Source organism: Manduca sexta, chromosome 20 (genome assembly GCF_014839805.1).
Source record: "Manduca sexta isolate Smith_Timp_Sample1 chromosome 20, JHU_Msex_v1.0, whole genome shotgun sequence".
NCBI classification, from domain to species: Eukaryota; Metazoa; Arthropoda; class Insecta; order Lepidoptera; family Sphingidae; genus Manduca; species Manduca sexta.
The window spans coordinates 806,661-830,115 of NC_051134.1; the positions used below are offsets into that span (position 1 = coordinate 806,661).

At 33.7% G+C, this 23,455-nt stretch overlaps 2 protein-coding genes across 5 annotated transcripts; both read right to left on the minus strand.

Annotated features, from left to right (window-relative positions):
- Nucleotides 1-1,895: 1,895 nt before the first annotated feature.
- Nucleotides 1,896-6,847, minus strand: LOC115444080 (arylsulfatase J). 3 transcript variants are annotated; one of them, XM_030169719.2, is made up of 8 exons: nucleotides 6,516-6,844; nucleotides 6,067-6,210; nucleotides 5,433-5,592; nucleotides 5,127-5,353; nucleotides 4,567-4,672; nucleotides 4,019-4,171; nucleotides 2,963-3,619; nucleotides 1,896-2,221 (listed from the first exon to the last, which is right to left on the minus strand). In XM_030169719.2, the coding sequence occupies exons 2-8, from the start codon at nucleotides 6,172-6,174 to the stop codon at nucleotides 1,998-2,000; spliced, it is 1,635 nt and encodes a 544-aa protein (XP_030025579.2). In that variant the 5' UTR covers nucleotides 6,175-6,210; nucleotides 6,516-6,844; the 3' UTR covers nucleotides 1,896-1,997. The 3 variants fall into 3 exon arrangements, with proteins under 3 accessions (XP_030025579.2, XP_037296704.1, XP_037296703.1); XM_037440807.1 differs by lacking the exon at nucleotides 6,067-6,210 and having other exon boundaries at nucleotides 6,516-6,847; XM_037440806.1 differs by lacking the exon at nucleotides 6,516-6,844 and having other exon boundaries at nucleotides 5,433-5,653; nucleotides 6,067-6,181.
- Nucleotides 6,848-8,095: 1,248 nt separating this feature from the next.
- Nucleotides 8,096-20,492, minus strand: LOC115444077 (arylsulfatase B). 2 transcript variants are annotated; one of them, XM_030169714.2, is made up of 8 exons: nucleotides 19,848-20,492; nucleotides 16,893-16,983; nucleotides 14,204-14,363; nucleotides 13,612-13,838; nucleotides 12,772-12,880; nucleotides 11,999-12,151; nucleotides 10,899-11,567; nucleotides 8,096-9,510 (listed from the first exon to the last, which is right to left on the minus strand). In XM_030169714.2, exons 1-8 carry the CDS (start codon nucleotides 19,868-19,870, stop codon nucleotides 9,131-9,133), a joined length of 1,812 nt encoding a protein of 603 aa, XP_030025574.1. In that variant the 5' UTR covers nucleotides 19,871-20,492; the 3' UTR covers nucleotides 8,096-9,130. The 2 variants fall into 2 exon arrangements, with proteins under 2 accessions (XP_030025574.1, XP_030025576.1); XM_030169716.2 differs by having other exon boundaries at nucleotides 8,097-9,510; nucleotides 19,901-20,491.
- Between the last annotated feature and the right edge of the window lie 2,963 nt (nucleotides 20,493-23,455).

A 23,455-nucleotide genomic window follows, 5' to 3' on the forward strand; every position in this document is an offset into this window, starting at 1 on the left:
AAGGAATAAATTAATTTAAATTTTTATATGACTGCACAACCCTCTCAGGAATCATGAAATTTCTCTATTATCCTTATAATTATTTCCTCCCAGCACCTCTAGCAATTAGAAATTAGAAATGTAAGCGAAATGGGCAGAACAGTCCACACAAGCAGCACCCGTTCACGAGTATGACGCATGTGCCAGCCATCGGCCTCCTCAACCATATTGTAGGGAAGTGGCCGACCCGTCACACGACGCCGCCGCAGGTACAGACAGTTAGAGAGTATTTCATACCCAAGCCGCTTACAGTTATTTTACAAATAAAGAGAAAGAAAAAAAAATATATACATATCTCGATCAAGTGACATGATTCCAAAGACAATCACACAAAAATGCCTAGTCCCAGGCATTTATATCCTCTAGGTATTCTGAGATATTGTAATAAGCTTTATTACACAACTTGCGCTTAATAGTGGCTTCGAATTTCGCAATATTTAAGGATTTGATCTCAGTGGGAACTTTGTTATAAAAATGTATACAGTAACCCTTAAAAGACTTGCTGATCTTTTGGAGCCTTGTTTTGTGATTCAGTAATTTATTTTTGTTTCTAGTATTTAAACTATGGATATCGCTAACTTTTGGAAAATTTTCTATATTTTTATGGACATACACTAAGTTAGCGAAAATGAATTGTGATGCTACTGTCATTATATTTGCTTCTTTAAATATTTCTCGTAGCGAACATCTAGGGCTTAGCAAATATATAGATCTTATCGCTCTTTTTTGTAGAACAAATATAGTATTAATGTCAGCAGCACCACCCCATAGTAAAATTCCATAACTCATCAAACTATGAAAGTAAGCAAAATAGACCAATCTAGCTGTCTCCATATCAGTTAGTTGGCGTATCCTGCCCACTGCAAAAACTGCGGCGCTCAGCTTTTTAGCTAGGACAGATATATGAGGGCCCCACTGAAGTTTACAGCCCAGTGTGATACCCAAAAATTTGGTTGTATCCACAAGGCTCACCTCGTCACTATTTATAAAAATGTTAATGTTAATTATTATAGAAGTATATGTAGATGTTATTTGTCGCCTGAATTCCTAAATTCTAAACAAATGTTGATAACCTAAATGTACAGAAAACATACCAGTCTAAATATATGAAATAATTATTTGATACACTATTTTAAATTTAATCTAAGGCGATTTAAATAAAATTACCAATTACAATCGCGAATTCATTTATAATATTATTTTCTCAGACTCATACCACTTGTACAATAAAACATAAAATCATCTGAAGCGAGCACGATAAAAGAAGATTATGCTAGAGAATCGTAAATTCATTCATAATGTTTTCTAAAGATATTCGAAATCTTACAAAAGAAATTAATATCTTTCCAGAGGTTTCTACGTATTCAGATGCATGAGTACACGCACATAATAGAGAACAAAACATTCATCCTCAGCAAACATTCCAAACTATCTTAGAGAAACTGTAATATGTTTGCGCTTCAGGAAATTAATGCTGGTTATTACTCTATAAAATACACTTTGTATTTCATAACGTAGGTACTGCGTGATAGAGAGAAAACAATACAAGATAAAATGTTTCCAACACTACTTATTAGTTAATTTCGTTGCTCGCTTCGCTCAACTGCATCGGTGGCGTAGGTCTATTATGGTACGACTGCATTGCTGAGGTCTTGGCTTCGATCCCGAGTCCGAGAAGGTGATATCAAGTTTTTCACTCATTATCAGGAGTCTGGAATTTGTGCCCGAAAAGGAGATGATAAGGGATCGGCTATCATCTTATCTGGGACGGAATATATATAGCGGAAAGTGGATGCACCAGTTACGCCTGTGCCTACCCCTTTTGGGAAAAAAGGCATGTGCGTATGTGTAGTCAGTTTTGCACTACTAAAATATTCTTTTATTCAATAGAAATGAAACGATACAAAATAAGGATTATTATAACAAAAAACCCTTTATTATATTACACTATCTCATTGTTAGGCACTAATTTCTTTAATATTGTCAGCCCATACATCCCAAGTATAATTAAGGAAGCGTGGCGACGATCTCGGATCCCTAAATAACGGCACTTTTCTTGCTTTAGTTTTTGATTTCTCAATATTCAATCGAGCCGTCATTGTTTTAACTACATCAGGGCGGCTTGCTGATAAATCTTTTGCTTCACACGGATCATCCTTAATATTAAACAAGCACATGGTACCTGAAAAATATATTTTATTGTAAAATATTGTCATTTATTTCAATAAGCTTGTATTATAATATGGTAATCCTGAAAATATTTAAGTAATTTGACCCTATTTTTAGTTAGCATGTTACAATTATAAACTTTAAGGCGATACCTCAAGGTCCATTTTCATACATTTTGTTTCACCTTTAATCTGGGTAACTAAACAAGTATTGGCAAGTAAAGAATTTAAATTCACGTCTAGTTAGTGATTAGTTCTCGCAGTTGAAAGAAAAACGTAAAAATAAATGCAATGCCTTTAAAATTTCGTCATATTAAATTTTAAAGGCCGAAATATCCATGATTATTAATTATTTTTACGTTTTTCTTTCAACTGCGAGAACTAATCACTAACTAGACGTGAATTTAAATTCTTTACTTGCCAATACTTGTTTAGTTACCCAGATTAAAGGTGAAACAAAATGTATGAAAATGGACCTTGAGGTATCGCCTTAAGAAAGTCACCTCCCTTTTTCGCTTTCAAAAGTATCTAAATTCTTTGTTTTACCTATAACTGAATCTTAGCAAGATTTATTTCTACAATATTATTGGTGCGTTCATGTCCAACAACTAAATGTAAAAAGAGCTGCATACATAACTTTGTATTGTTACTTGTATTTGTGCAGAACGCAACATTGCTCGTACAACAAAGATTTTCAACTTGCGCCAGCTAGTTTTAATTTATTCAAAACCATTAAAATTAAGGTAATTATTTACCGTTTTGTGGGTAGCATGTGGTTATCCTATCGCTGTCACAATTTATGCACATTTCGTTTCTTAAATTGATGTCTTCGAATTTTAGACGTCTATTAATTTTGTGAAGGATATTATATAGTTTACTATTTACAATTGCATCCATATAGGATGGTCTATCTCCTGAAATTCTCCTTAGATCATCTCCCTGATAATCACTGTAAGCTACGATGACATTCCCAGTCACTAATTTAAAATCACCAGACGTAATCGATGCGTATCCTGTATAATCATCTATTTCAAACATTTCCTCCCTTTTAGAGTCTTCATTAAACTGTATGTTATGCCACTGATCGATACCATTAATATTTTTAGGAGAATTACCCTTTGCCATGCTTAAAATAGTTGGAAGCCAATCGGTGACATGCATGTATCCATTCCACAAATGATTTGAATTATTAAATGATGCACTCCATACGAGGCCGACCACTCTTGTTCCTCCTTCGAATGGAGACATTTTCAAACCCCTCAAAGGCCAATTAGATGCATAATTCATGGAGTCCCCAGACGTCATGCCTCCATTGTCCGCAATAAACACAATTACAGTGTTGTCTAGTATACCTTTGTCGAAAAGTGCTTGCGTAATGTAACCGACACTATCATCCAGTTTCTTTACCATTGCTGAAACGCGTAAAATGGATAATTATCCTCGATCATAAATTATTGAGAAGATTTTTTCTGCCCCAAAAGTGTAATTAAAAATATTTTATGGAATAATCCACTCCCATTTGGTGCCAGCGCAATACACTTTTTGAATCATGTTGCAACTTGACTTACTTTTTATAATCAAACACAGGATGCTCGTCCGCGTCAACCAGTCCCTTTGGTAAGAGTAAATTGCCAGTAAGGGCAAATCATTTATAAAATTTATACGTAATGTGAAATAGGAATCGATCTTAGAACCTCCCGGTCCATAACTTATAAACACAAACACTAGACAAAAGAGACAAAAAATTTTGCAGCATATTAATCGTACAAATGGAATGATACTCCTAGCTTGGAAGTATTTCAGAGTATTACCTGCATAAATCCGTCTGCCCCCTGACTCGATGTGACGCATTTTTCTGACTTCTTCGGGCGGCGCCTGCAACATCGCGCCCGCATTTGATGAATGAGGGGCGTTGTGTGCCAACATGAGGAATAGTGGAGATGATATATTGTGCTGTGTTATTACTGCAATCACGATTTAATGATTTAAGTTTCGTTTTTTAAGATATTATAACATAATCTCCAGTGCATGTATTATTTTTAGGGATAAAGATACAACAAGGTACCCTACCCTAGGTATTTGGATACTTTGATATTACCTTTCATTCATATTAACTACTCCGCTACTAAAACAATGCACATAAATCATTTTACAATAAAGGGCACTTTACTCAATATCTAATGCTTAAAAAAATTGTACTATCAATGCAGTATACTGTTACCATCGAATGTTATAAAATAAATATACCCAATGCTAATAAACTTTATATTTTACCAGTTTAAAAAAGACTCTCAAATAAAACTTTCCTCGAAAGTAGGTAATCATGGCGTATTTGACTTTTAACAATCAACATACTTACTTGAGATTGCTTCACGACTATAGACGTCTGTGAGATAGCCTTCAACGTCCCAAGCGGCAGTTTCATTTCTAAATAAACCAAAACCCGACACGTCTGCGTTTTCTAGCTGCGGCAAATAGATTAAAGTTTTAAATTAACGGTTGCATATAAAGAGGAGCTTACAGTTAATTTTCTTTGCACTATGTTTCAATTGTATGCACTATGTATGCAAGAGACACCTGCAATACTAGCTTGTAGGTGTTTCATATGCAAAATTAAAGAAGATAGCTGCTAGTACATGTCTTTTTCATAAGTTTCTTTAGACTATTATTTGCATTGAATTATATGCCCAGATAGCGACCACTGTTTACAAACTAAAATTCGCCTTAGTAAAACACGTAATTGTGTTGCGATCCGAATTAGCTAGCCCGTGTATACCCAGTTTCAATGAGACCGTCATAATTGTGTCGACTAGCTAGAGATCTTCATTTCGTCAATCGATAGTGTAACTGGAGGCTACTTCGCTTACCATCAGATGCGAGTGGACTCACTTTACTGCGCACGTATAAAAAAATACTAACTCGCTCTTCTAGTGTGTATTCATAATAATCAACATAACCGCCTCTGTGCCCAAAATGACTGTCAAACCCTCTGGACGTTGGAAGGTATTCCGTACGCGATTGACCGATATGCCATTTCCCAATCAAGTGCGTTGCGTATCCCAACTCCTTCAAATACTGAGGCAATATTTTCTCAGACGTAGGTAACCCTCTATCTTCGGTATTTGTCAGGGGATATCCTTGCATACCTAGGAAATAAATCCTATGAATTCAAATGAATACTAGTAAAATCATAAAATATAAAAACGAATAAACAATCTAATTTACCTAAGATATGTGCATATTTTCCCGTCATAAGCGCAGAACGTGACGGTGTGCATATACAATGGCTATAATAGCGTCCCAAAGCCACGCCAGAGTACGCTAGAAGGTCTATATTGGGAGTCAGTATCTGATCTGATCCATGAAAGCTGACATCATCCCAGCCCTTAAAAATGCACTTAGACATAATTATGATTATCAGGTTTAAATAATGTGTAGAGACAGAGCTGCAATATAAGATTATTGTAAACAAAAGATTCTTTACTGTATCTAACTAACGTATAGTGTTGTATGCATTTGCATCTGGATTATAATATAATCATCCAGTTTTAACCAATTGTATATGATTATATATCACCGATTGGTGATTCTTGCAGTCATCAACCTAAACGATACATTAATAAAAAATCCGCCATATGATGATATCTTAAACTCTAGATACAAAGGTAATATGATTGAATTCATTTTGGTAGGCCGCTGGTCATTATGGTATTGACTTTATCGCATCTTTTAATTTAATAAAGTTACATTTTAAGGGCTGCGGAAACGTGACTACTTTGATTCCGGCAATAAATGTTGATAACGTTTAGTATAACAAACAAAAAAACAAACTTTGAACAGCAGAGAACTATAATCTTACCAAATCATCAGCAATGATAAGAACTATATTCGGTTGTAATAAATTGTCAGCTGATGCATCAATAAAGATAAACGGAGATAGAATAAACAAAATGTCTGCGGCATACATTGCGGGTCGAAGAGCCAGATATTTGTGCGTTGATTTCTGCAATTTTTAATGTTATGGTGTTACTTAATAACAACTTTCATTTAAAGTTGTAAGCTTATCTTCTAAAAAAAATTATAGCATTATATTTTGCATAGAGTTATATTTTGCACCAAGTCTCCCTATATTACAAAAAAGACTCTTTTAATTCATCCCATGAATTTTCATTTTATAACATATTAGTTCCTATCGTTCACATCGTTACTATCATTTTCACTATTTATGTTTCATAATCAAGTTCATTAAACAATACAAGAAAGTATGTAAAATACAAGATACAAAATGTAAGAAAAGTTTTTACTTACAAGTCGAAAGCAATTCCTTCACATTAGTATATTTCTCGAACCTTGCAAAAATGGTATCAAAGGCACAAACAATAGACGAAACCATAATTATTCATAATATAATACAGCTATTTCTGTATTTAAAAATAGTTCTCATTAAATCAATAATTTAAACGTCAGCTATAGATTTTTTGTTTTTGTTTTATTTGTACACACGTCCGTTGTTTATCATTTGTAAATGTTCTATTCATTGAGTCTACAGTAATAAAATAGTAACTTGATATAATGTTATCAATAGTTGTATTATCTCGTACTCTGGGTCAAGCCGACGAGACGAGGTTTTCAAGCCCGTAGAGTGCGAACAAAATGATTTGTTTATTCACGTGAAATAATGGATTGGTAATCGGATTTGCTTCGCTAACGAGATATTTTCCAATTGATAAAAACGAATGAAGCAAATATCTGAATGTCTCGCTACGTATCAAAAGTGAAGTAGGTTTCCACATAATTAACAATTTTATTTAATAATGTTTTCCATTTTAGCAAAAGTTTTTAGGGATACATATTTTAACACAATACTGATTTGCTAGAAACCAAAGGAAGAGGATTGATTTATGTTATTACGATCCATTTTTATAACCATTTTTCTAAACAATATATAAAGCTGCTCCTTAATCTTTGTAAGAAACCTTATTTCCTTTTTTTATAAAAAAAGAACTGTTGATTTAGAAATAGAAAGATAAATTATAAAATGTACAAAACCCTGTATAAAGCATTAAGTGATAACATCCTTACATATTTAAAACCAAAGTCTGTTTGAACGCGATAAACTCAAAAAATGCCGAACAGATTTCAATGAAATTTGCTGTGGAAATAGTTTGAAATCTTGGGAAGGATAGAGGCTACTTTTTATATAGGGAAAATATATAGCTTGTTTTTATCCTCTTTCAAATGAAAAATACGCAGGTGAATTCGCGGCCAAAAGCTAGTTAAGTTTAAAAAGCACAAAATTAGGGTCTATAGAAGAACGTGCGCGGACCATATACTTCTACATAAATATGTATGTACCCATTGTAAAGGCATAGTGGTCACGTATCCAAAACACGTACAAAATACGACATCTACATAGGCCCTTTACAATGTGAAATGTGATGCTGCTACATATACCTATAATTACAATTCCGGCGTTTTACCTTCACAGAGCATATGCGCTACGCTATACTTTATTTTTGTGAAAAAAATCTTTCTAAAAATTTCCAAGGTCGAATTGTTACATGGGTGTCTGTTCTTAAAGTTAGTTTTGAAATGAAGAGCACAGTAAAAGCGCTGGCAATAAGTAAAATGAAAAATCTACCGTTCCATCTGGCGTTGTTACAAAGGTTTATTGCTTAATTATCTAATTTCTGCCGTGTATCTGACGAGTCGATAAATTTAACCGGCTGTTACTTCTCTTTCAACTTACTAAATTTATTACGCAATAATCACCCGTTGACATAAATTCAATTTGTGATTATTATTTTCGTATAACAAACATGCTTTCGAACGTTATGATTATTTAATTGTATGTCAGTTAAATAAAAAAATATCCTGATACATATATGATACACAAAACATATAAAAACATTGTAAAAAATCTTGCTTGACTTCATCATAGTTCATGCATCGTTACAAAGTGAATTATAATTAGAGACAACTCTTATTGGGAATAAAATATTTTGATGACTTTTTTACTGTTTTATTGACAATTTATGGCTTCAATGACAAGCTCTGAGTAAATAAGAGTTAAGACAGGTAAATTAAACAAGGTATTGATTTTAAAAACCAAATCTTATTACAAATATCACAAAATACAAAAAAAGTTGATACTAAAAATTAACAACATTTAACAATATTAATATCGCTTCATGAAATACATGTCTTAGGTCTTTGATCTTTTATCTACACTTGTCGTGGACAATGTCAATATTAAAAGAAAAACAATAATTTATCTAAAACCTTAACATAACTACCAATAGGTACTCAGAACAACAAGGGTGCCTTTATTAAATCGATCTTTAATTAAAATCTACTATTGTAAAAGATTAATAATTATAAACGTCTGACTAAAATCTGACTTCAATCTTGGGTTGCCGGATTTTTGCGTATAGGTATGATGCAGAATGGAGTAGAATTCGTTTTGTAATTGAACAAGTACGTTATGTAAATACCTTCTTTATACAAGAATAAAGAATTAAAATAGGTAAGTAGGTATTTACATTTAATATCCAAATTATTTTTAAACAATAAGTATAGTGTCAACAACATAAATTACAATATTTGGAAAGATGTATCTGAAAAATATTTTTTTTCCTTCGTTATATCTTCTTTTAATAATAATTGATGTTCGCAATAAGTACATGGATGGTATTATAAACTGTAAATGGTTCTTCCAATATTCTTTTTTTAATAATAAGTGGATATTATGTAGTTCGAATTGATATATTTTGTTCGGTGGTGTCGATAAAAAAATCTAATAAAACAACTGTATCTTAAAAAATATTGTTAAAAAGTACCTATTACATACAAATCATTGTACTTTTTGCAGATAATTCAACTTATCTGTAAATACTTCATTAACAAAAACAATACTTACTTAATCAAAAAACGCTCTTTAATAAGCATAAAAAGTTCTTTATGCCCGTCGTACCATCGCAGTTGATGACAACCGCTTTCGTGGTGTCTTTCTTCATCGTTTTATTCTGGCTTATATTTAATGAAAAATTAAATTCTTCATTCACTCCTCCTAAAGGCCAAACCGTCACATCGTCGGCGTTCTTAGATTTAATCCAAGGCGTCCACACGTAGTCGAAGTTCGCAGGGTCGGATTCGTTTCTTAAGTTCGGGGGACTTCTCCTTGTCTGCATGGCCCACAAGGCTCTAAGTCTGCTTGTGAGCAGAACAACAATTTTATTAGCACGGTTCCATAAATCGTGACTTTCCGAAGGGTCCTGACGAACATTGAAAAGGCAACCACGCGCTGAAAACAAAATTGACATTTATTAGAAGACGCTTTACTACCTACAGAATGTCTTGTTTTCTACCCGAGACGTTGTCTCTGTTTATGACACATTCTTGATTAAATATCGATCACTTTGCAAAGTTTTAATTATTCTGTAATATAGCAGATTTTTCATGTTTTAATTTACTTGCTTTGTATCGACAAGGGAACACTATTTTATTTCTCTTGCGATATAATTGACTAATAGAAAAGCAATAACTATAAAAAAATGGAATTCCGACGATACTCTTCAAATTAAACAATATTAACAGTATATTGACGGCTTTCTTTACATAGATAGTTTTGCTTTAAACTTTTAAGTCGGCTTTGTTAACAATATTATACTTATGCACCAATTAAGGTAGGTTTTATAACAAACCCGTTCTTATTTTAGGCAACACATTACAAGTAATGACGTAACAACATACGGTCCAATTTTCGCAATATTCAAAACTTACAACATTTTTATTATGAAAGCACTTAAGTGCTTTCACGATGTTCCTTCTGTATACTACACTTAGATTTAAATAACATATCCTTTACTTTTTATAACGAGCTAATGGTATAAAAATTAGATATCGTGTCACTAGATAACATATATAGGAATAACCAAAACTAGTTTTGCTCGCGGCTTCGCCCGTGTGAAAAAGTTTTCCGGGATAGAAAGTAGTTTATGTACTTCCCAAGGTCTCAAACTATATCCATACCTAATTTCATAGAAATCCGTTGGGTTGTTTCTGAGTTTATATTACATCGCGTTCAGATAGACAGAGAGATGCGGAGGGACTTTGATTTATATAATAATATATATTTTAGAACTTTTTAAGAGGAAAAATTCCGGTATACACCTCTTAATTTCAAAAGGAATTCTCTCCGTTTTTTTATAAATGGGCTATACAACACTATATATTTTTTTAATTCGAACCAGTACGTACAAACAAGCAAACAAACTCTTCATGTTCATAACGTAAAAAAATTAAGGTTGTTAACTATGCAATTGACTAACAGACGCGATAGATACGTTATTATAATATTGGGATTCCAAACCGTTTAAAGCTCACGCGTGGGTTGAGCGGACAGTTTTATCTGAATATTGGAAACTTTGTTAGCGCTACAACAAATGGAGCTGTCGCATGTCATTATTTGTTACAAGGATATGTCATCGCAAAACTCGTTATGGCTTTCACGAAAATTGTAGTTATACGAAATAACTAAATCCATGTATCAAATTATTATCTATTCTCTTTATTTCAACAGAAAATCTTTATATGGCTCTTAGGAGAGTGTAGAAAAATAAAAAATATTTCAATTACAGAATCCATTATATAAAATAAGTTTTCATATACAAACAAAAATTAAATACTCACTAGGTGTTGGTATGCAAAGATTTTGATCTTTTACTTGATCCAACTGCTTTATCGTGGCAGCTTTCCTTGTCGCTTCTACGTGCTGTTGATCTAGATATATACCCATTAAATCGAAAATTTTCGCTACTTCACACGATCTTAATGAAGGATAATATGCTGGCGGCTGCGCCTTATTAATTAACAATTCGGCTCCGTAGTGATTATTGTTTAATCCTGTTACGTTACCCACAATAACTTTATAGTCTCCCGCTCTATACGCTGCGTACATATTGGAGGCATTGTCTTCAACAGCCACTAATACTTCGTTACGTTTTGAATCACCATCATTTACGATAGCGTCCCATTGGTTTACACCATCTATTTCTTTGTTCAATTTGCCACCAGCAGCGGCAGTTAAAGTGGGTAGCCAGTCAGTGATGTGCATTAAACCATTCCACACTCTTGGCGTGAAGGATGAATGCCAAACGAACGCTGGTACACGGACTCCACCTTCCCAAGGAGTCCACTTTGTTCCTCTAAAAGGTAAGTTTACGCCCCAATTTCTGAGGCTGCCAACTGTTGGCGATCCATTGTCTGATGCAAAAACAATGATAGTATCATGCAAAATAAACTTTTCGGCGAGCGCTGTTATTATACGTCCTACACTGCGGTCAATTTGCGTAACTATCTCTGAAATAGGTATATCAACCAACGTGTGAATATAACGTTTATCCATGTAATATTTATTTAGATACAAATTGATATGAATATTGTCATTAAGAGATACAAGGTGTTGCTCGGGGTTTCGCCCGTCGTGAAAATTGTTCTTTATTACAAAGGTCCTTTAAATACTGTAACGATGCATAGCGCCCCAATTCGACGCCAACGCTAACTATGTAAAAAAAATACAATTATTTCCCATGTTAGCAAAATACTGGGATAAGAAGTAGCCTATGCGTTAATTCAGGTCATAGTCAACTCGAGTGACAAATTTCATCCAAATATCCGATGTTTCTCCGTTTACTTCTAACAAACATCCAAATATTTTCACAAACTTTTGCATTGAAATACTATTTCACTAATGTCAATAAAGTTTCTAGCGGCATTATAAATATAATTACCCGCATAAAGCCTTCTGTCAGAGTTAGCGATGTGTCTATGTTTAACAGTGGAGTGTAGAGGCGGCTGCAGAGCTCCACCACTATTGCCAGCATGAGGGGCGTTGTGCGTCATGTGCAAGAACAGAGGACGAGACGTGTTGTGATGGTGGATTACTGAAATAAACCCAAAATTAATTAAATACCTAATAAATATAGAATGAATAAATGTATTTTTAAAAAAATATGTGATTAATATCTTTACGCGAATGTTGCACATCGAAATAAAACTAGTTTTCGAATTTTATCGCTGTTTTTTATATTTTAATTGAAAATTTTGTGTAATTGTAAAACTTTGGAAAATATTGTAACGTTTACTTTTCGAACGTCCTAAACCTCAGTCCGCCCCGTGACCATGAAGGTTGCAGTCTTCGAAATGTCGGAAGAAAATCAAAATATAAATAAAATCCCAAAACTTCTTTTATTTCAATATGAGTTTGAATTTGTTTATTTTCATATAACAACAGAATACCAAACTATAGCTACCGATTCAGCGCTGAAGGCTACAACCACAGCAGACATATTAGTTTGTGACACTTAGCCCGATTTAGTGTCGAATATTTAAAATGACGCATTAATATTGCTCTTTTTATGAGGTGATTGTGATATTGCGTTTGCCAAATTTATTCGTGCGACAAACTAAAGTTCTGTAATAGGTTTGCTTAAAATTGACTGTGGTAAATCGAAAATAATGATTTAAAAAATTATATCCTAATTGTGATGTCATATTCACTTACTTTTAACAACTTTATCAGTAAGTGCATCTACAATATAGCGGTCTTCATTTACTTGTGGTATCGCGTTATCAAATAAATCCAATCCGAACATCAGACGTCCATTTGGCCACTGAAAAATCATTTTTTATTTTCAATCATCTATAATAAATTATTATATTGCCCAACATAAAGTTAAAGCTTTGTAATTATTTTTCGAAAGTTAATTTACTGAAATAATTAAAAATACAATGTCAAATCATATCTTAAAGAAATTTATTATGCAATACTAGGATCGCTCTAGTTTATCGAAATGGGCCTTAGGGTCAAAGAGGTCATCCCCTAACCACCCTCACGAAATCCTTAGGTCTTATTAAAAATAATTAAAAAGCCTCAAGCCGCTTACCTAAAATAACAGAAAGCATTATTTCCAGATAAAACGCTACTGCAAATTTTACATTCTCTTTGAGTAGGTTATACGGAGTTACTCATAAAATCATTACAACACTCATAATTACAACAGTTGTAACCCGGTAACCTAAATAATATTTGAAGTGAAGTAACTTTCAGGTTTCACTATACAATCTCCCTCTTTTATGTATCTACATGATAGGGTGATAACACGTCTCGCTACGTTACGAGACGAAAATAGTTCATTCAACATCTACAGAAAGCATGTTTCTTTTTGTCTAAAAATCACATACTACTCCGCATAATAAAGGAAAATTTTCATTCCTTCTTAAAAACATCTATATTAGTATTAATGAGTTTTATTGGTTCAAATTGAAACTTAGTAATAGAGTTTCATTTCTTTTATATCAAAAATATATTACCATATATATCGATGTATTGTATATTACTTACCGTTTCAACTTTATTATACGTGTAGTAATCAATGTAGCCTCCTCGCATGCCGTAATGAGTATCGTACCCCCGGGACGTCGGCAGATATTCCTCTTTAGACATTCCTACGTGCCATTTGCCCACCAAATGAGTTGAGTATCCCAACTCCTTTAAGTAGGACGGTAACAGACGTTCTGTTAAAGGAATGCCTCGGTCTTCTGAGTTGAATAAAGGATTACCATGCATTCCTATGAAAGAAAAAAATATTTTTTACTATTTGTGATTGGCAACCTTTATTAGTTGCGATTTTGCGTTCAACAGTTATTTTTCGAACGATCGATATATGTCGATCATAAATCGACGTGTTCGCCAATTGTCTAATAGAGCGTAGAATTAAATTATAACCTACCATGCATAAAGCAAAGAAAATCCGTTAATACAAACTTCAATTCAAAACCGCGAACATAAGCCAAGGTTTTAGGCCACCAACGCAATTATAAAACACGAACACAATGAACCTAACCTAAATATGAAGGCAATTATGTACTCAATAGAATTTCTCAATTTTTACAAAACCTTTGTAAGTGGAAATTGCGAGAAATGAGTGCGTTACCTAATCTCATAGGGTACTTTCCGGTGAGGAGTGCGGTCCGCGCTGGCGTGCATATTGCCTCACTATAGTACTGCTGCAGTATGACGCCCTGGTACGCCAGGTTGTCGATATTAGGCGTCAGGATCTGGTTAGATCCATGGAAGGATACGTCATTCCAGCCCTGTAAAAACACACAATAATTACCTCAGCAGGATATTTTAATTAAACTAAATATGATATAATGCCGCATTAATCTAATCAACTAATCAATTTGACATGACAATATGTGGGCTGTGAAATAGGATGTCTTAGGTTCGATATCATTTCATTTTCTAATACAATTTGCCCGGGATTGAGTCACTCGACTTCGATGACGTCGAGAAGGCGACCGACCGTAAAACTTTGTCTCGAATATGTACATACAGCGATGGTCTTGCAATAAATACTATGCACACGTTAATAATAACAGCGAAGAGGCACGTTCGAAGTGCGGCCACGACCACGAACAACCTGACCGCAGGCTCACAAAATGTCACAATTAGGGTGGGATCGGGTAACGAAGTCAGATCGTGGCCCTGACGGTGGCATTTGGACCAAGTCAATAAATTCTCTATACCTATTAAAAAGTCTAGATAAGATACAATCTCTATTGTTCATAATTCCTTTTTCTTTAGTTCTATAATAATGTAAGTTAAATGTAATTGATAAATCCGATTAAATATCTCAAAACGTCGCACAAATTGAGAAGGTAATAAACTTTTACCCATATTTAATTAGAACATATGTCAAGTTTAATCACGTGGTTACCTACTCGCTATGACGCAAACTCATAAAAACCGCACAGGAAAATCCCAGGTGTTTCAACATAAATTTGTAAAGGTTTTAAAAATATTTATTCACCCTATAAGAAATTACGATATTAGTCTTAACTAACAAAAAAAGACACCAGTTTGTATCCGGAACTTGTCTATAATTAAAGTTTAAAACCGTGAAATCACCAACAAATATGTCGGATTGTCCATATACTAAGAAGTTCATTTAATATTACTATAAAACATCGCTTATTTTGTTTATTATCTCACCAGTTTTTTATTGTATGATTGATTTCTTACTATCTAGTTACTAGTTGTGTCGAAATTATAATACTTATTAGTAGAGAATGGACGGCAATTGCATATTTTGATCATGTTTGCCGGTTTTGCATATAATGCCTAGAACCATGGGATTGTGCATCTTTTCGCTACAATAGACATATTACTCTTTTTAGGTAGGATAACTAACACTAAGTGAAATATTACGTTGCATAATTGACGACCTTGTTAAAATGGCTATACAATATGTAAATAGCCCTGAATCTGATTTTTTTCGAAAATAAATAATCATATTAAATGGGTAAACTTCTGTCAGAGAAAATAAAGTCAAGTTAATACCCAATATTAAGAAAAACCCAATAAAATTTCACCCGACCCGGAAATTGAAACCGAGAACTCTGCAGGATAGTAGTCGCGAACGCAATATATGCAACTAGAAAAATAAGGTGTTCATTAATTTAATATCAATATGATGTTATATATATAATATTTACTAAAAAAAAAACAAACAATAATTAATGTCTTTTCATTCATGAATGAAGCATATTTCGGAGATTTTAAATTGCATATAATGAGGTCTCTAGAAATAAGTAATTCCCCTTACAAAACAAACCTATGATATCACCATTTACCTAACTACGAAAGCAATGATGTAATAAAGCACACACTTGTGTTTGTTTTTTTTTCAAATGGACCAAATTTGTGGGATAATGGACAATTCAATTCGTATATTGTGTAAAAAATCGTGCCTTCATTACCATTGTGATTCGCATTTGCCTCACACTTACACGGGTACTAAAAATAAAATAAATATGTTTCTTTACCATTGCTTCACATAATAGCGGTGTAACTTTATAGACGGTCTAACCGAAGCCAACCTACTTCAATATCTATTCAGTATCCACTATCCACGTAATCCTTACGCTATTGTTCAATATAGTGTCGAATAAAGGTTATTGAATAAAGATTTGTATATTGTATAATTTCATTTAATGTTTTTAAAAGCCTTTGAAATACCATAAAATTTTAACGCTTCTGCACATTAACTTCAATAGCGATATTATTCTTTTCTTTATCCAATATAAAGTAAATCGTTTAAAATGTATACTAGTGAATAAAAAATAATTGTTGATATGGACACAAGAGTGAAAATTCGATTTGAAATTTGAATTTATTTAGCTACTTTTGTGGCTGATCCTACATATCATAATCAATAAATCTTAAAGTTCGTGATGTAAACAACCTCATAAGTTTTGATGATATCATTCGAATTTGTCTTATTTACATTGATGCATGCGAGTGCGCCGAGATACATAAATATCGAATAAACCTACTGCACGTTATATAAACATATAACTATGAGAAGGTATGAAATTTTTATATCTTTTGGTAAACCAAAACGTTTCTTTTTTTTCAATTTGTTTATATCTATTTAAGTCGCCATTTTCCTTTACTACAAACAGTTTGTCTAGTTTGTGACAGGCCATCTACCTCACTTCAATACATTCTGCAAGATCCAATCCTATTTCATTCGTTCTTCAAATACGATATGCTACCCACCATTCCACAGAACACTAAACTAAGAGGTTTAGGTACGTAATTATAAAATAGGTATTTACCATATCGTCAACCATTATGAAAACGATGTTCGACAGCGGCCGAGGGTAAGCAGAGACTGATATAATCACCGAAAGCGTCCAGCATCGTCCCCTGCAATAAATACATTATAAATAAATAGCCAACATTTATGCTCACACAACTCCTCTGCACCTGACAGTAAGTAGAGTCGAGGCCTGAGCTGTATCTATCGATGGGAGAAATTAATCCTTTGCCCGTCGAAACAATTATACCGACCTGTTGCTAACCGGATATGCACAAGTTCAACAAGTTCAACAGCAAATATACTAGCTGCTGTCTCGTCTAAAATAATGGCAGGAAATTAATATACTCGCTACTCAGTTTTTCTTGTGCCTTTGTATTATACTTTTTTTGTGACGGCAATAATTGTAGACACTGAGACTGCATTAGTTTCCTCTAAACTTAAAGGACGATGCAGAAACCAGTTTCCAAAAACAAGGTACGAGAATTTAACGGTTGAAAAATAAGGAAAATTATATCAAAAACAATCACCAAATAAAGCGACTTAGCTCTAGATTGTCTACGTAAAAAAAAGTTCTAAGCGATATTTGGATTAATTATCATTTCCATATAAAAAAGAAAGTTCACAAATCACAAGATTTTTTTAACTACAGCTATAAACAGAAGCTTCTTAATAGTGACTATTTATTTCAAGTCTGCTTTAGTATCTTTATAAAATAATCAAAACATAAGGATGGTAACATCATCATATATATTAAATCTAAATTGTTTTTAGCATTTTTGCAATTTGCAATGTATGCGCAGTTACCATATGTTATAAATTGTGTTTTAAATAATATTTTGAGTATATAAAAAGAACAGTATTTTTATATAATACAGGATGTCTCTGTAAATTGGAATCCTTTTGCGCCCTTTTGATTATTTTATATAATGTTTAAGGAAAAATAGTTATCCAAGGTGCCTTATACTTGCCTTGTGCCTTGGGACAACTGCAATATATATACAAAATTTAGTGCTGCGGTTACTTTCAAACACCTACTTGAAACCAGATACCAAGTATCGCAAACAGAGCAAGGGATTGGAAAATATCTTAAACCGTTGATAGATAAATGATCTTAAAATACCATTTAGAATTCTCAAAGGTTTGAAGGACATTATAGCCAGTGTAACTACTGGACATAATAAGACTTAACATCTCATGTCTTAGGATGGCGAGCGCAGTGGAATATAAAACAAATACTTTGTAATTCATGGTGTTGGATCGTGTTTCTACTGTTTATGGACGGTGGTATCGCTGACCATCGGGCGTATGGCAAGCTCGTCACGTCAAATACAAAGCATTAAAAAAATTTATAAAGGATCATTTACTTAAATTTGTATAAAAGAAAAACATATTAAACCCATTATTGCACAATAGTAAAAACATTATTTAAAAAATGTACATCATCATCAGCCTATATCTTTGTCCACTGACTGGACATAGGCCTCCTCCAATATGCGCCATTTTACCCTGTCTTCGGCCTGTCGCATACAGTTCTTACCAGCAACCTTTCGCAGATCGTCACTCCACCTAGCTGGAGGGTGTGCTACACTACGTTTGCCGAGCCGTGGCCTCCACTCAAGAACACGTTTACCCCATCGGTTATCGGTTCTTCGACAGATATGCCCTGCCCACTGCCACTTCAGTTTGCTAATCCTGTGTGCTATGTCGGTGACATTGGTTCTCTGACGAATGACCTCGTTACAAAGTTTATCCTTCAAAGAAACTCCGAGCATAGCACGTTCCATAGCTCGCTGAGCGACTTTGAGCTGGTGGACCAGCCGTACTGTGAGCGTCCACGTCTCGGCACCGTAGGTCACGACAGGTAGGACGCACTGGTTGAAAACCTTCGTTTTCAGACATTGTGGTAGAAGTGACGACAAAACCCGGCGCAGTTTGCCAAATGCGGCCCAGCCCAGCCGGATTCCCTTTTTAACCTCCCTCTCAAAGCTGTTCCTTCCTAATTGCAGAATCTGCCCAAGGTAGGTGTATTCCGAAACAACTTCGAGAAGGTGGCCAAAATGTACATTTTAAATTTATTTTTTAGTAAATGAATCGTTTTTTACACTTATTTGCATAGTATTAGCAGGTTACAAAAACATTTTGTTATAGTATCTTCATTTGTTCCACAAACAGGTACATTTTTGTACCTTAATTTATGTGTAAGTAATCTACACGGGAAGAATGTAATCAGTAATAATTTACCAAACTAAAGTAATGTAAATACAATAAGTAGAAATCCCTTTAAACTTAAATTAATCCTTCAGTTATAGTTTCCAAAACCCTAGATGGATTTTCTAAGAACCTCCGTCCTCAGAATAGTTACCGTTACGACTCCTAAAATCACATCCCCTATAAACTTTGTCTGGTTAATATACTGAATACTACATTAGTAAAAGTAACAGTGATTAAGACTTTATTGTGTTTATAGTATCATTGTATTTACAGAGATTTAAAAATCAACGCAGGAAAAACCTGTCATAAAAATATTATTTTTAATAAAAAATAAACGCTGTTTTTCGATCAGATAAAAAATATTAATAAGGATAAACATTTAATAACAACACATAGTGCATAATTTAATATACATAATCATGGGAAAAACAGTTCAATTGTTTTATTTTTTATGTGTTTTACGTCATTATTATTATTATAAGTCATTAACTTAAATGTTCGATCTTACTTTAAATTAAACTTTATCATTAATGTAAGGCACGTGCTGTAATAAAAATAGATACCAATTCATTTACAAGAAATGTTTGTCATGCCGTATCAAATTTAAAAAAATAACCGCTCTATAACTTAAATATCGTAAATGACACTGATATATTGATTCTAAATTAAACGTATTAATATATTATAATCGCATTAAGTTAAGATAAATAGTATCTAGCATTAAAAAAAAAACTACATAAATTATTTTTTATTAACTCACCAAATAAAATTGTGTTGAAACATTTTACTCACTGAACTAATATATAAACGTACCTACACTAACAATTTGCGAACAAAGACACTGGTGAACAACCGCAGCAATCGGTACACAGAGGTCTTTTCTACGCGACCGTTCAACTTGCACAAAACTCTGAAATGTACTGTAGGTTGTATTCTATTGAAAAATGCTTTCGTATCGCCAACCGACATCGGGGTAACACTGAAGGCCGTGATAATGAAGTTCAGGTGAATGAAATGCGTAAGTTGCGACATACTCCAGCAATACGCCCGTTGCCGTTCCAAATTAATTTACATAAATATACTGAACATATCTTATTCGATGACTAATTTAACAATTATGTTAACAGTGCAGCTGAAGTATTCGACTCTACATACAACTCTTTCAAGAATGTGTTTAGGATATCACTTTTCTTTTGATTTGGCTGCTTCGTACAGGTCGGTCTGAAAAATTTTTAAAACCTATATACAGCAATGGATATCCTGGATAATGATGTATTTTTCTCTCTCATCATTCAGATCTTGAATATTAATATTTTTCTTTCACTATAACAATTCCTTATTCACTTATGTGTAAACCGCAAAATTTCGAAGTACCGATAGCGCGGCAGATGCGACGACGTCGTAAAACAGTTTGCACTTGGTGGCAACGACTTCTCCCCTCCCCGATGAGAGGAAGGTCCCCTAGCTCTAATCTGTTGGCCGATCATCGTATGTGTTTAATTCACACAAAATTTGAACTTTTTTAATTAAATACTTAACAGTATTTTAATATTTATTGGAATATAATGTTCTATTCTAACAACTAAATACGTGTAAATGAGTCTTTAGTATATATCTTTAAAAAAACGACGTTTACTAAGTCAGTGTATACGAATAATAAAAATAATTTTAACAAAAAATTAAACCGCCTTCAAAAGCCACTCAAAACCAAAAAATAATTTCACATAACAAGTATATATTGGATACCAATTTTGGAGGCGGTGCCTAATTAAAATTGCTAGTTAGCTATATTTGTTGCATAGTGCATCTATGAGCTAAATTTCTTTCAAATCAATAAAAAGGAGTAGGTTTGCGTGTACTACTAACAAACATACACAGTGAAAGGTGTAATACCAAGCACATGTATGGTGTTTCATCTTTTTAGTTCCTCTTTTTTCGAGGCAGGGAGTGTAATACACCCACATTTGACCAGCTATATGTAACAGGGGAAGAATTTGGGTAGTGTACAGTTCACAAATTTAAATATTTCTTTAATAGCTTCCATTTGCTGTGCTGCGGCGATGTGTTTATCTCCGGTGACGATGTGACTTGCTGACTTTGTACGCTGGCAGCACATTGTTTTCGTATATTCGTTAATGTATAAATCTAGCTTAACTAGCAATTTTAATTAGGCACCGACTCCAAAATTGGTATCCAATATATACTTGTTATGTGAAATTATTTTTTGGTTTTGAGTGGTTTTTGAAGACGGTTTAATTTTTGTTAAAATTATTTTTATTTTTGCTTTTTTGTGTTAGTAAAAAATAGACCGTCTCAATGGCATAGTTGTGTTTCGCTCTCGGTACGACTATCGCGCTGAGGAGTTACACCTCTGAGTACCACTGAAAAGGGAAAAGGTGTGATGCTATATATATGTATGTAAGAAGTAGATTCGAGCAAACCTAACGCAAAAACACAACTGATATTATTTGGCTCACAGTACAACTATCGCGCTGTGGTGTTACACCTCTGCCTATCCCTGAAAAGGGGAAAAGGTGTGATGCTATATATATTTATGTAAGAAGTAGATTCGAGGAAACCTAACGCAAAAACACAACTGATATATTTGGCTCACAGTACAACTATCGCGCTGTGGTGTAACACCTCTGCATACCCCTGAAAAGGGTAAAAAGTGTGATGCTATATACATATATGTATGTATGTAAGAAGTAGAGTCAATTAAACCCAACACAAAAACACAACTGATATGTTTCATACACAGTACGACTATCGCGATGAAATGTTACGCCTCTGCCTACCCCTGACACGGGGAAAAGATGTTATGCTATATGTATAAGTGTGTGAGAAGTACAGTCAACCAAACTCAATGCAAAAACATAACTAAATACGTCACAGGAAAGCTAAATTCGCGATTTCGTTTTCTTGGACGACATAATTATTCTAGTTTTTTTAATTTTAAGAGCAAACTACCGAAGCGATCTTAAAAAAAAAATTATGGGACCAATCTGGAGAGAAATTGTTTCGAATAAAAAAAGAATTTTCCAAATCGATTCATAAATGAGCGAGTTCTGAGGTAACAAACATACAAAAAAAAAAAAAAAAAAAATTCACCTCGAATTGATAACCTCCTCCTTTTTTTTGAAGTCGGTTAACAAGAAACAAAGATCAGCTACTACAGCTAATTGATCAACTATCAATTTCATAGTAGTATAAAATGTAATGTTTTTCGGCAATAACTTGATTGGATCTGCGCGAGGCCTAATTTATTAATTACTTTCGTAGTTTTCCTTAGGGTTGATCTTAGCTTTTGTATATAATATACTAGCATGCAGCCTTGGGGAGGAGGGAGAGGGGTATATATCCGGCAAGAGCTCGGAGCCTCGTGCAGAGAGGGAGCGCTACTGTATGTTAATGTGTGTTTTAAAGCGTTTACTCGAAGTTTTTTACGTCATAGATAGCACGACGCAAATTTACCACACCGGCCAATTTCTGACCGTTAGATTTAAACATGTTTTCTTGGGCCGGGGGTAAGACACAGCCAACTTCCTGACTCCGAGCCGCGCCTGAGTAATTTTAAAATGGGCATATTACATTTTTTTGGCCCAAACCGAGACGCGAACCGAGATCTCAGCGTGGTAGTCACTCATACCGCATACGCAATACAATGTGCACATTGAAGGTACAGATGATTTAGTTAACTGTGGGATACACAGTTCTACCACCATACTTTCACTTAATTCCAAGGCATTACGTAACATGTCAAAACATGTAAGTAACGCCGGATCGGTCGCAGGAGCAGGTTTGAACCCGATTTCAATAGTTTAAAAATTCATGATTGACGTAAATTAAATCATTTGGTACTTAGGTAAATTCTGATTACGCAAATCCACTTTATTTATTTACCATTTATATATTACCAAGTTTTACATATTATGAATTATTATAAAACAAATTTCAACGAGTCTGTTTGTCTGAACTCGAGAAATTATAAAACTATAGAAAAGATTTCGATGGAATTTAGTATTGAGATAGTTTGAGGCCTTCTTCAACATAGGCTATTATTTATAGCGGCAAATATAAAGATGTACTTTTATCCCGGGAAAACTCTTTCACGCAGGTGAAACCGCGGGTAAAAGGTAGTATATTATTAAAATAACTGTGTACTAGGTTATCATTATATTAGCATGAAAATTAATTTATAACTAATAAATGTTTTATTAAGGCTGTTAGTAATTAGCATACACAATGACATAGTATATAAAAACGGGAGTAAATAAATATGTATAATATACTCGTGGTTCCGTCCGCGTTGAAATCTTTTTCCAAAGGGTTTTTTGCGCGAATCCATTTAATATAATTTTGTTGTAG